Source organism: Phlebotomus papatasi, chromosome 2 (genome assembly GCF_024763615.1).
Source record: "Phlebotomus papatasi isolate M1 chromosome 2, Ppap_2.1, whole genome shotgun sequence".
Lineage (NCBI taxonomy): Eukaryota > Metazoa > Arthropoda > Insecta > Diptera > Psychodidae > Phlebotomus > Phlebotomus papatasi.
Genome location: NC_077223.1, coordinates 80,198,993 through 80,213,517, shown reverse-complemented (window position 1 = coordinate 80,213,517; position 14,525 = coordinate 80,198,993). Strand labels below are relative to the sequence as shown.

The 14,525-nt window shown below is 32.6% G+C and overlaps 1 protein-coding gene across 1 annotated transcript in view; it reads left to right on the top strand.

The window, feature by feature from the left end:
* Window positions 1–14,525, top strand: part of LOC129804607 (sodium channel protein 60E) — a 198,820-nt gene that overhangs the window by 21,201 nt on the left and 163,094 nt on the right. The window contains exon 2 of the mRNA XM_055852097.1: window positions 12,408–12,619. Within this exon, the coding sequence (XP_055708072.1) occupies window positions 12,408–12,619 (212 nt within the window). The remainder of the gene's footprint in view (window positions 1–12,407; window positions 12,620–14,525) is intronic.

Below are 14,525 nucleotides of genomic sequence, written 5' to 3'. Positions count from 1 at the left end.
ATAGAACAATATTAATGATAGAATTTGCGAAAGGTTCTTGAGCTCTGGGAAAACTTATGTGGCATCTGTGGCATTTGTGGATTGGATGGGTGACAGGTGTTCTTTGGAGCGACTTTATAAACAATAAAAGACATTTCAGTGCTTTTTGAGATGTTCAACTAAAGCAATTCAGCAACTTGTACGAGTAACTGCCATAAACCAATATACTGCACAAACTATTTACTGACAAAGCATGAAATAAGTTGAAATAGTAATTCAATTAATTTAATATAGTATATACAAACTTTGAGAGCTATTGAAGGAATTTATTTCTCTCTCTCCTAGGATATCTTAAAAGCACTCCGAAGGATCATAAATCTAACTATTGCATATAAATGTGTGGGCACATTGAGAATTTCCCATTCTCTAACTAAGTCAAATTCTACGTTGAGTAGCTTATTAGAGTTATCTGCTCTGTGGTTTATTTTTGATATAAAAAAATAGCATAATACAGAGTGCATTAAGCGTATTTCGTCATAATATATTTTACAATCCATTTAAATTAAGCAATAAATCATGTATGTATAAACCGTATGAATCATTCCAAAATCGAATAGAAGTTATATGAATTCAATTTGCAATAAAAGTTCAACTATCGACACATCGTGGGAAATAGTACAGTTGTATGAAATATTTCAAGACTTTTAGACTTTTAGTACAGGGTATATTTATGTTTATTGGATTGAATATGTTTTATTTTATTTCAAAACGTTTTATTTAATGTGATAAACATCTTTTCAGGACAATTGATCATTTTATAACGATTGAGACTCGATGAAAATTGTATCAGGAGATCTCTCCAATTTTAGTAATACTTATCTGAAAAATATCACTGAATATAAATGTAAATTGCCCTGCGTGCGGATGATTGTCCCTTGCGGGTAACTTTGACACCCTCTTGTCCGTGAGCTTTTCTTTACTTCTAGATCTTAAGGATGGTCTTCACCGATCCTATTTACCATGTCTGACTGGTAAGAACCGTTCTTAACCTAGAATTAAGGAAAAGCTTACGAACAGGAGGGGGTCAAAGTCACCTGCAGAGAACAAAGTTGCCCGCACTTACGGTAAGTGTAGAGCGTACTGCCAACTCGACAATTGTTTACCCAGTCGACGGCCAAACCCAACAATCCTATCCTAGTCATTCAATTTTATGAGACACCCAACACATCATTCTTAGGAGGGTGCTGAAGATTGTTCTATGATGCTCTTGCTGCTCATGCCAGGCACCAGTACTTCACTTGGTCAGTTGATTCTCAAGAAATTCAAAGATGAGTGGAACCTTCAGTTCCGCAATTTCTCTCTATAAGTAATTAATGCCATTTAAGTGAACCCCATCTGCATTTACATAAGATATCAAATAGGTGGTAGAATTCAGTCACTCACAACAAGAGTGAACTACTTTAATAGGGAAGTTCACGAAAAGCCATTTTTACTTTGAGCAGCACATTTGTGAATTTTCCTAAAAAAAAAATCAGCACCCTATCAATAACTGACAGTTTTATAGTTGAGATATTTTTCTCCATTGTCAGGAAATTCAGGATATCAGTTTGCTGATAAAAGCAGAAGTGGAAAAGGAAAAGAATCTTATATGTGAATTCAAACAGATAGCATTCACTATTTTGCCTAAAGTGACATACTTCCACATGCCATTTATCTTAACACTTTGACTGTAATGGAAAACTCATGTTGGCTTATGGTTTGGCAATTGGAAAATTTATTTTACGAATAAGTGATATAATCCTTTTTGGAAAGTCACATGATACATTAAACAATTGTTTGACAAAGTTTTTTCTCTTACTTCACCCACTGAATATAAATTTCAAATAGGGTAAGTGTGCCAAATTTCGGCCAGCTTGCAATTCCGGTCACCTTTTTGTTCCTCGAATTTCCATGAATTTTTAGTTTTTACATACTCTAGAGATTATACAATGCAAAAGAATAACAAAAAATATAGCTTCGGCAAACGATATGACGTGAAAAAGGCATTGGAAGAATTCCTGAAGGGCAAGGAACTATGAGAATGAAGATGGCCGAAATAGGGCACCAAAGCTATGTATACATTTTTATTCATTTTAAAATGTATTAAGAATGATTTTAAAGTAAATAAAGACGATAAACTGTCTACAAGGTTCTAAGCAACACTCCTTAAGAGGAAGGAATAAAAAAATCAATTTCTATTAAAAATATTACATTTCTAACTTGAGACTTTGGCTCTTGTATGCAATTATGCCGAAATTTGGCACACTTGCCCTACACTCACTAAAAATAAACTTCATGCACTTTCAAGTGCGCTCATCTGCTATGACTACGCTAGCTAAATAAAATCCACTTAAAATAATATTTTTAATTTTATTTCCGTGATATAGTCACTACAGTAACATAATATAACTATTCAACTTTGAGAAAAAGCAAAAATAATTTTTTTATCCATTAACTAACTGAGTGTAATCGTTAACATTTTAAACTTTTGCCAGCTAGGTTCTGTACTAAAAACTTTTTTTCAGAGATATTTTCGCTAATGACAGCATGAAAGCGCCAAAGTCACAAGTTCAAAATGTAATATTTTTCATATAATTTTTTTTGTTTGTTAATTTTTCTTAAGGAGTATTACTTGGAACCTTGTAGACAGTTTGTCGTCTTCATTTTCTCCAAAATAATTTTAAATCCATTTTAAAATGAATAAAAGTGTAGACATAGCTTTGGTGGCCTATTTCGGCCACCTTCATTCTCATAGTTCTTTGCCCTTCCGGAATCCTTCCAAAGTAACATCTTCTCGTTTATCGAAGCTACATTTTTTGTCATTTTATTGCATAGTATTATCTCTATAATATGAAAAAACTATAAATTCATAGAAATTTGAGGAATAAAAATGTGGCCGGAATTGCAAGCTGGCCGGAATTTGGTACACTTACCCTATATCTCCAATTTTCACCCCGTTTAAAAATTTTACTTTCCTTCCTTAGATAAGGTTAAAGGCTTACAAACGATATTCTCAATTCTTTACTTTAATTGACATTTTCCATAAGTTTATGTACTCTTTGTAAATACTCCTCTGTGTTCAATATGATTCATTCAATATGTTAGAAATGAATATAAATATAAAGGAAATATTGTGAATATGGAAGAAATGCAGTCATCAATGGAAATGTTCAGTGGGAACTGTATAATCCATTTCGTTTTATCTTCTCTTACTTCCTCTTTCTCGTCACGACTTCTCCATCGACATTTTATTGGTCTCCAACTCAGCTTTGGCTCCTAAGCAGGACTCCAAGAGGAAGTACATTATTCTCCACCCACCCAGGCGACTGAATGTGCACACGATACTGCCCTGGCCAGCACATTTTTGGCACATCTCCCACAATCATATACCTGTTACACCCCACGGCATTTTCTCCATACTTCCTTCTCACCTTTCTGTGAATTTTCCATACGTTCGATACGAAAGTTAACCCTATAAGGACGAGAAGCTTTCCACAGAGCGAAAATCTATGTATAAATAAGTTTTCTTGCTTCAAAAATACTATTTCATCCTCTTTTAGAATAATAGAGGAAGGCTTTCTGGCTTCATATTTACTCTGGCTTCGAATTTTTCATATTTTTACCATGTTCCTCAATGGATCTGAAATTTTTTTTTCAGGAAATATGTGACATAAGAATAAGCTATATTACTATAGTCAGATTTTTTAAAGGAATATGGGAAAAATATGAAGTGTTCGAAGCTAGAGTATGTGTGAAAGCCTTCCCCTGTCTTGATCGTGAATATTTTGACTATAAAAATTGATCTTTTTATGCTTCTTTATCACAAAAATATATTCTTTCCGGGAAATCTTACAAAAGAGTAGAAACTGTACGAATTGAAATTTTTATACTTGTAACTTATAAATAATTTATACACTAATAAAAAAAAATAATTATATTAATGCCATAGTTTTTTGTTCCTAGTAGTTTTTTTTTTAGAATTACAAGAAATATTGAAAATCTATTATTAATGCGAGTATTTGAAAATTGCTGAATAGTTCCTTCTGATCCTAAATAGCTGAACTTTAAATTGCCAGAAGGAATTATTTTCTCATCTCAGTATAGCATCGCTGACCAACTCGTCCTTAAAGGGTTAAGAAAGACACTACCATTTACTTAAACAGTTCTAAAAACAGGTCAAAGTTATAGTTGAAGATATAATTTTTCACAAAGACGCAGAAATGTCGAACGAAACTTTTATGTGAGATAGCAACATAAAAGTTTCCTGAGATACTTAGTAAATCATAAAAAGCAGATTACAATGGTCATGATTTAAGATGGACCAAGAAATTATTGACGTGACTCTCTTTTTACAAAGTTTTAGTATCTATATTATTTATAACTAACACTGATATTAGCTTATAGCAAATATCAGATTTCGTCTGTAATTAAAAGAGAAGTATGTGACCAAAACTCCAGTCAATCGTAATCTGTTTTCATTTCTTATTTTAAGACATCTCTAAGGAGGTTTTTCGCTACAAATTTTGCGGATATTAGGAAAGTGATACAAATTGGACAATGGTACAAGTTTATTTTATTTGTATATTTTTGTATATAATCTATGCTATGTTAGCTGAGATTCTTTACAATCTCAGCTTTTTTATTATTTGATACCTTGTGCTTAAAAAATTTAGTTTTGTATTTATCAAGAAAAAATTTCCTGTCCAACTTGTATCACTTTACCCTACTTGGAGATGAAACATTTCAAACACATTGCACAATTTATTTTAAAAAGCTGAGTTGATGTTTTAAAAAATAGAGAAATAATGCTGCTCTTCAGTGTTTGTAGTTTGTGACTCATGTCACTCCTTAAACTACTGTTCCAAATTCCAAAGGACATGACGTACCAAGAAGTCTTAAGTGTCCAGAAATACTTTATTGCGTTAGGTGTTCTGTTCATTTAGCAAATAACATGAGAAAAACATAAAAATTAAAAATTTTGATAAAATCAAAACAAAAGCAATTTTGGTCGCCTATTAAGAGATGCAGAAGTAGGTTCCTAATTGAATTTTTACTCCTAATAGGGTAAGCTGCATAAATTGGAACAATTTCCAGAGGCTCGAACTTTGATACAAGATTAAAGACATTATAAATACATTTTTCCCTGATGACATACATAAATTTGCTCCTTGATTCTTCTAGAATATTACCGTTTCATGGAAATTCTTGAAAAACAGTTTAAAAAGTTCTTAAATACAAGAAAAATACGTGAGTGCAAAACAATATAATTTGGACAGGGTGGGACAAGTTGGACGTGGGAATTTAGACAATGCGTAGGGGAAGGTTGTGCAAGTTTCAAGATTTTTTACTGAATGCCATACACACTGAATCAATTGTACCACTAGGGTAAAGTGTATAATTAAAAAGTAAAAATCATTAAGGCTTAGATATATATTATTTATTAAATCTTTTTCTTGGATATTTTAATTTTCTTGCTTTGCTCCTTTTCTTCTTTTATTTTGAGCCTTTCTTCCTGTTTCTGAAGTCTAATTCTTTTTTTTTCTTGCATAGCCTCTTCTTTTAGTTTTCTTTAATCATACGAATTGTCACAAAGAACTTCAAAAATGAATTTAAAAACTCCATAGAATAATAATAGATACCTGTCCACCTTTGGGCGAAAGCATTACACCCGTTTCGTCAAGATTAAAGACGCGATCAGGAGGAAGTTCCAGAAGATCTTTGGATTTTAAATATTCATGAGTTTTCTCAAACCACTCAGTGGTAATACCAGCTCTTTGGGTTGTGTATGCTTCTGGTGTGCGAAGTCTCAATTCTGGGTATCTGTTCAAAAAGCTCTTGAACCAAGAGTATCCTGGCCTTCCATCGGTGAACTCGTTGACAATCTTGAACTTCTTACAAATAATTTGCACAGTGTTGAGGACTTGATCTTTTGTTATAGGATGCCACTTGTCACTGCATCCTAAAATCCATTCAACGAGCTCATCTTCTATATCTTTTGGCAGCGTAGGAGGCCTTCCCCCAGAGCATTCTTCCGGACATTTCCCGGTCAGCTTATTAAAAAGTGTTGTTCTTGGCACCCCAAATAATACTGACACCTGACTTAGTGACTTTCCTTGACGAAAAGCTTCCAGTGCTTTGTTCACTTGGTCTTGAGTATAGGATTTGTACTTTTTCAATTTATTTGCCTTTTTACCCATCTGAAATAAAAAGAAAACCCCTGCAATACAATCGTATCTCCGGATGTCCAACTTGTCACTTTTGCTCACGCTTCAAATAAGCACTTTTTCTTCATACAGTTAGTAATTATATCAAATAAAACCATTACGTACCGTTAACTATCGAGATTAAACACTTTATTCCGCTAAAATTTGCCAGAAATATTGAGAAATGTCAACAGAACCGAAAAACCAAAGTCACTCTTCTTGTGTTTTTATTAGGAAAAAATGGTCGATCGATGTATTTTTTCGACGGTGAAAAGTTACACTGTCAATAGAGGTGAGAATTTTATACGTTAAATCTTATTCATATGAATGGATTTTCACTTTATTTGCAGCACAAGGAACCAAATAATTAAACTATAACATAGAAAAATATACTAATTAAAATTTAGTACTGTATTTATCAAGAAAAAATTGCCTGTCCAACTTGTCCCAGCGAAATTTTCCAACTTTTGCCATTGTCCAACTTGTACCAATTTACCCTATATGGACGAAGCAAAAAAGTTTATAGATTTTGAATCTCACCTTTTAAGCAAAAAAGCTCACATGTCTTAATGGTAGAGGAAAGTACTCTCCCTTCGAATGTTCATGCCATCGAATAATGTGAATTTTCTTTTATTTTTCCTAAGAGACTTACATATTTCTATTAAATATTAGTAAGATTATCATTAATTGTATTTAATTCCGTGATAGTTTAGTGTAAATCTCTTAAGATAAACAAAAGAAATTCACATTATTCGAAGGCATGAACATTCGAAGGGAGAGCACTTTCCCCTATTATTGAAAAACAAATATTTAAAATTTTAAAGCACTAAAAATTGTGAAATATGACAAATAAAGTATACATAAATTGACATTTTCATAACCTAATTCATCTCTAGTTTACCTTTTCTGTCTTTTCTACACCATTTAACTCTTTTTTCGTTAAAAGAAGATTTCTTGTAAATGGTTTAACACTAAACCTACCGACCGTTTTTGGTCGTTTTTCCCGCACGCTCGGTCAAATGACAGACCGGGACAGGTAGGATGCCTATTCTACAATTGTTTTCTCGGACGAAAGGGGAAAAATTAAGTACTGAAAAATATATTACAAGAATATTTTAAGAAATTCACAAAGTTTGATAGTGACATTGTACCGTATAAATATGAGCTAATTTAAAAAAGTTTTTAAACCGGTCAATTTGACCAGTATTGTTAGGTTTAGTGTTAAATAGTAGGTGAGATTGTTAAGAATCTCACCTAATAGAACATTTCGTTAAAAGAGAATTGTTCCACGACAAACTTATAGAAAAATTATTTTCCTATAAAAATACAAAAACTGGATACTTATTTCGATCATTGTATAAACTTTGAGCGAATCAAAATTCGAAAATGTTCAGAAATTCTGTAAAATTGACTATTAGAAAATGATCCAAAAATATATCTTCCTTCAAGATAGAGGAATGTGGCCTTCGGTAAAGTTTTAGAACGGTAGAATTTTTTGACTAGAGGTTTTATGGAGCTCAAGCAAAAAATTGTATCGATTCCTTTTGGCCCACTTTCCCCTCGGATATATCAAATTTAATCTTAAAATCGAAAATTCTAATTTAAAATTTACTATTTAAATGTCAGTAATTGACATTGAAAGAAATTCTTTTTTTTTGTAATAGAACGGACAATTATTGCACTATTAACTAAACTTAACCCTTATTAGCTTTTCCGTTATAAAGATTTATACCTACTGACGTACATATCTAATCTCTAAGTTTAGCGGAATCGGATATCTTTAAGTTAAAACATCTCAAAAGTCGGATCGAAGTTCTACAACTAAACCACTGTATCTTAATTTAGAAGTCCAATAAATAACATTCCTTTTCCTCGACACTTTTTCCAAGTTTAGGAATATATATGTGTGTGTGTTTGTTTGATAAATGTGAAAGTAAGGTATGGGGGTAAGGTAAATATAAATAAATGCCAACACGAAATTATAAAAGTACCTCATGCAGACATTGATTTTTCTATATACATCACTGAGCTTTTTCTTGTAAAACCTCTCATGCCAATCGATTGACAAAATTTTGTTACTATACTCATTCGAGGCTAGGGCAAAGGAACTTTGGAATGATTCACACTAAGATTTTACCACAAGTGCTTGAGGGCGAAAGTCTCTTAAATGTGTTTTTTTTTCTTCATTGTTCGTGCCTCCTCACAACCCCTACTTTTGGGTTTCTTTTGGCACAGCTACACATAAAAGTGTTAATAAGGGTGACATAAAATATTTGACATGGGGTTAAGTACATCGAAAATAGTGTGTGTCGCAATAAAATGCCGCAAAGTGTTTTTATTGTATGAAATGGGGTGGAATTTGTGGTGTATTGGGGGTTGTCCACATAAGAGGTGTCTAGCAACTCTCCAATATGTTGCTCAACATAGGGTACACCGGGTAATTTAAAACCAATACTGTGGTTTGGCATTAAGATAATACACAATATCCGAAAAAAATATGTTTTTCGGATTATTCGAAATTTTATTGAGTAAAAACATTTTTAATGGTCTCTACACACCCTCATAGTTCCTTTCCCTTCCATAATGATTTTTTTTGCATTATATAATCTCTAAAGTAAGCGCAAAAATTAAAAATTCATGGAGATTTGAAAAACAAAAGAAGTGGCCGAAATTATAAGCTAGCTGAAATTTGATGCAGATACTCTATCTATCTATATTAGAGATTTAAATTGCAATAAGTTTAAATTTAAATGGATATGAATCAAGGGGGAGATATTAGGGTCGGAAGTGGTGTACAGCTGAAAATGAAGTGAAGGAAGTCTTTGGAAGTGGGAGTGTCCGAAAATAAAGTCTTCTCTGTTTAATTCCGATTTTTACAGATTATACGCTACTTTTAGCTCAGATTTTAAGATCGAGTGGCAAAAATACGTAAGGAACAAAAAGGTGTCTTTGTAGTATTTAATGTTAATCGAATTTTGGAAAGGCCTAAATGATGGACTTCCACAAAAAAAAGGCATTTTGGGTTTTTTATTTAGATCATTTTTAAATGACTGAAAAGTGACTTGAAAAATTTCTATATAGAGATTTATTCTCGAAAAGATCAATTTTATTTTAAATGGTTTCTAACATTAACGGCAATATTGTTGGGATTGTTGGTATTCGAGTGGAAGACAATTGAAGAGATTATTAAGATTTTGGAAAACTTAAAATCCTATTTCGCTATTTAGAAAAGCTTGGATTTGTTCAAAAGTTTGATACATGGGTTCCACATCTTTTCACTGAAAGGAGTAAGGGTAATTGTTAGGAACTGTATTACGAGTTATTTATTACGGTACTTTTTAGTGGTAACTTTAATCAAAGACTTCTCTATCCAATTCCGGAATAGAGGATTTGCCGGATCCTGTGCTGTGATTGAACGGGTATGAAGTCTTTGGGGTTAACGGGAGTGAAATAAGAGCGTGGTGGTAGGGGAAAGTACTCTCCTTTCGAACGTTCATGCCTTCGAATAATGTGAATTTTCTTTTATTTTTGCTAAGACACTTACACATTTCTATTACCTATTAGTTAGTTTGTCATCAATTTTTGATAATTATGTGACAATCATGTGAAAATATCTTAGGAAACATAACAGAAATTCACATTATTCGAAGGCATGAACGTTCGAAGGGAGAGTACTTTCCCCTACATATTTTTCCGAGAATAACCCTAAAAACCTAGTCCCCGGCGAGTGGCCTTCAAAGTTGAAGCCAATTTCGTACTTTCACATACAAATGCGTATGGGAATTTTTCTGCACTCGTGATCTTTATGCTAAATATTAAAAAAGTTAGAAGTTTTTCCGTATTACAAGATACCTTTCCGTATGGAGGGATAAATATACTAAATTTTTGTTTAAATAAATTTTTTCCTAGGAGCACTGTGAGCTGAGTCCGAGATCAATTTAGGAATTGGCTTCAAATAGCCCCATATAAAAAGTCCAACTTGCCAGGCGCTTGCTAAAAACATTTCACTGATCTGACCGCTATGCTGTAGGATGATATATTTTTCAAAGTAAATTAAATAACTTTTTGAAATGTGACAAGAAACTTTTAGTTGATACAAATGATCAACTTTTGGAAAACAATTTTTTTTAATACGATCTTAAATAATTTTTTTGAAATATATAAATAATATTTATGGATTACAGGCAACTCATTTGAAAAAAAGAAAAATTTTAAAAAGCATTTTTATCATTTTTCCACCAGATTTCTCGAATATAACTTTGTCAAGAAATTTTTGGCCAATACTGTACTTCTGATGTGCTAAATTAATTGTTGCACTCCTACTTTTGGTCTCTTACAGACTTTCCAAAACAATTTCAATAAATTAGAAACGACAATACATTTTTTTTTGAGACCTCTTTTCCAGAGGTAACTTCACTGGTCTGTTATGGCCTCTACACACCAGAGAAATTTATGTCCATATTGAAGCAAATTGCCTACGCTTGTGTAGGAAAAACTCTAAAATGTGGACATATTTTTCTCTAGTGTGTAGAGGCCAATGAAAAATGCATAGAAAGAAATTCTGTTGGTTATAAAATACAGATAATATTAAAATATCGTCAGTATGCAAGAATATCTGCTTCTAGAAATTCAAAATATATAAAGAAAATACATGTAAAAATAAATTACTTATGAATTTTTTAAGGTTTCTCAATTATATTTTTCATAATATTAAACAAATTATTGATTTTTAAGTATGAGAAGTGCATGGGAGTGCAAGAAGTGCTGGAAGTATTGCAGCATTTTTGGGAGTTTTCCGAAATGCTGGAAGTGTAAATGGCTCCTCCCTCCTCCATATAAATTGTGGAAGTGTCTGGAATTGGTGTACACATTTTCATGCAAATATCTCCCCCTTGCTATGAATCTATGTAGAGGTATCCTTTTTAGTCGTATATCTTTAACACTTGGAAGGACCCTAGTGGCAGCCGCTGCCAATTTAGTTTTCAATTTAATTTTTTATAGTGAAGAATATATTATTTCGCCTGGAGACCCGATTGAATGCGTGCAGAATTTATCTGGCTATTTTTTCGTTATAAAATTTTTAATAAAAATTAAATATTAATGTAAATATATTGTAAAAACAAAAAACTGCACTCGGAAGGACCAAGTGGCAGTTGCTGCCATATGCATTTTATATAGCAGTTTGACGTTCTGCAGATGTAATTTTCTTGATTGTTAGTGTATAAAAGCCTTAAAAGAACAAATTGAAAGTGTTTTTGCAAATTATTGAGAAGAATTATGGGAAATATTGAATTGGGAAATATGTATGAAATATGAATAATTATGGGAATTATTCAATTTTTCTCTTATTTACCAAAGCTCAAAATCCATTTTGTTAAGCGAAGTTAATAGAAAATAGTTAATAGTATTAACTATTGTTCATATGTAGAATTTTTGCTTTGAAAAATAAGAGAAAAATTGAAATATTCAAAGGCTGCCGCATTCAAAGGCAGACCACTTTCCCTGACGCCATGATTCTGATAAAAATGAAAACATCGAATGGTTAAAAATCTTTAGATACAGTACCCAAGGAGGTGAAATTTCTGATTCAGACACCAGAAAAGAACTGACTGAGGCTCCGAATGTTAAAATATATGTAAAAATATTAAAATATTATGTAAAATCCGATAAGTGGCAGCGGCTGCCACTTGGTCCTTCCGTGACACTTTTAGTTAGGGTTCTTCGAAGTGTTAAATAAATGTGCGCGGAACTATTCCAATCTCTCTTAGATGAAGAAAATATCATTTTCTCAAACTGAACACTAATATCGAATTTTCTCATTCTCCCCTAAGTATCACAGTGCTTTTGTCCATTAGAAATTAACAAGGAAACATTCGCAATGTTAGCAAAATGAAAATGATTGGCAATACAGCTGATTAAATTTTCTGGAAATCCTCAATGATGATGGGGAATCTCATTAGAGCTCATTGAGTGGAAAATAGGCGTGCTCTATAATTTGATTAACATCATAGTCTGGCACCTTTCTGCCAGAGATCTGTGTGATATACCTCACACTATTGATTCGCAATGCATTTTAATGGTACTATGCACAAACATAAAATCTAATAGTGAAACCTTATATAATGTTTCAATTAGTCACAATCATTCTTGAATCTAGCACTAATGACGCCTTGTCTCTCATTGCAGCAGGACCGAAACAGCAGGTTGTGGCTTATACGGAGAAATCGCAGGATAAGCATGAATCTCGGCATATTCAGCTTGTTCGTGAATATGGCTTCCATCCACGCTCCAAAGTGTCCGTGGAGGATGGAGCGGTTCTGCCAAAGAAGTTTGAACCCTTTCCAGAGAACATGTACGGTCGACCTCTCGAGGAAATTGATAACTTCATCTATGAGGAGGTGAGTTCATGAACAAATATGTACAACATCCCTCCATTCAAATAGGGTGCTAATTGTATTCACATTCGAGATACATCATTTAGTCCATTTGGAAATTAATTATCTCTCACCCTACTTCCTCAAAATATTTCTCATTCATTGTTCAGCCGTATTTGAGACAATTTACTGCACCCAATACAGCAGTATATTCTCAATAGTATTTCGAATGAATCCTGGTAAAACGTAATAATAAATTTCCACACGGAGACATGATCAAAGGGAAATCCATGAAAAATTCAACACGTAAAGTCCACAGAGGGTAAAAAAAATAACATCAGTCTGTCACGTTGAACAAAATACAGATGATGTGCAAATTTAATGCAAACATTGCTTTTAATAATGCATTTGGTGTGTTTCACGTTAAACAGAATCATTTTATTGATTGAGGTACATACAATATTTGCGTACGTGATAATCCCAAAAAAGTCACATAAAAAAAACCTAGAATATAATATGATACCAATTATAAATAAGCATAATAATGCGAAGTATTAAAATTATTACCCATACAGTGACGTTGTTTTGGTCAAATAAAACCACTAAAATTTCACAATAAATTTGAGGCTCTATACCTGATTTGACAGTTCAGTGAAGGTAACCAGGTAGCAAAAAATAGACCTCATAACGTAATTTTATTTGATTAATTCTTCCCATTCACAGCTGGGGTTTGATTTTTCAATAGGGGAAAGCGGGGCACCTTTGAAAGTGGGGCACCTTCGAAATTGGGATTTTTCACCTTTTTTCAAATAAAATTGAGCCTTATCATGATACAATTTAGTTGCACAGATAGAATGAGAAGCTAAATTACGTTATTATATAGCTCAGTTCCACTTAAACATAGGAGAAAAATCCCAATTTCAAAGGTGCCCCACTTCCCCGCCCCTATAGTGCCTTATAAAAGGCAAATGGATTTTTAAAACCATTGATGTTCGAAAACTTCATACTTAATTTCAAATTTTTAATCTAAATTTTCGCACAACGTGGGAAAAAATTATGCCATACCATACTAAGAAAGCTCTTAAAAGCATTACTCAGGAATTATGAGGGGAATTATAGTGAAATGCGCTTTATTGTTTTGATTTTCCCTACAATAAAGCAAAAAATTTGACATACGATATATTTCGAAATTCGAACAGAAAGTACTTCGGCTAACATGCGGACGAAACTTGAAGAAAAATGTATTCACATGACTTTCGAAATCGATTTTAGAATTTTTTAAACTTCAGCTGTGAATGTCTGGAATTTGAAGGTCATATATCGTCAGTTGGATCAGCAATTGTCATAACTGCCTTATCACCTCATCAGCAGTTCGTGTATAGAGTGTGTGTTTCCATGTTGTTATAAGAAATGGTGATGAGGCGATGAAGAAGTTACGATAATTGCTAATCCAACTGACATATTATGTAATTGAAAGTGAAATTATCGACAAAAAGGACAAAAAATGCGTCCATTAGATTTTCTAACCGTAGACGTATTAGATGACTTTCTACTTTAAACAAAATATTGGTAATATCGACAATATTGACGATGTTCTGTTAGTCCATCAAATGTGATTTTCAAAAGTGCTAGAAGATTATTATGTCAAATATAGTCTGTGAGGCAATGGTGCATGTATCTAAAACAAAATTATTTCGAAAGTATATATTATGTTTTTGTAAATAATTAAAATAAAAATATTAGACATATGTAAAAGCTTCTCTTAAAGGGGAAGTTACAGTGTAAGTACAAAAAAGTGCGTCCCATCTATTTTAAAACAAAGTTTTTAACAATATTCTATAAAAACTGATATTTTTTATTCATTTCCAAATTTCTTTTGAATATATTTGTGTCACAAATGTTTACGAACATGTGAGAGAACAACACAAGG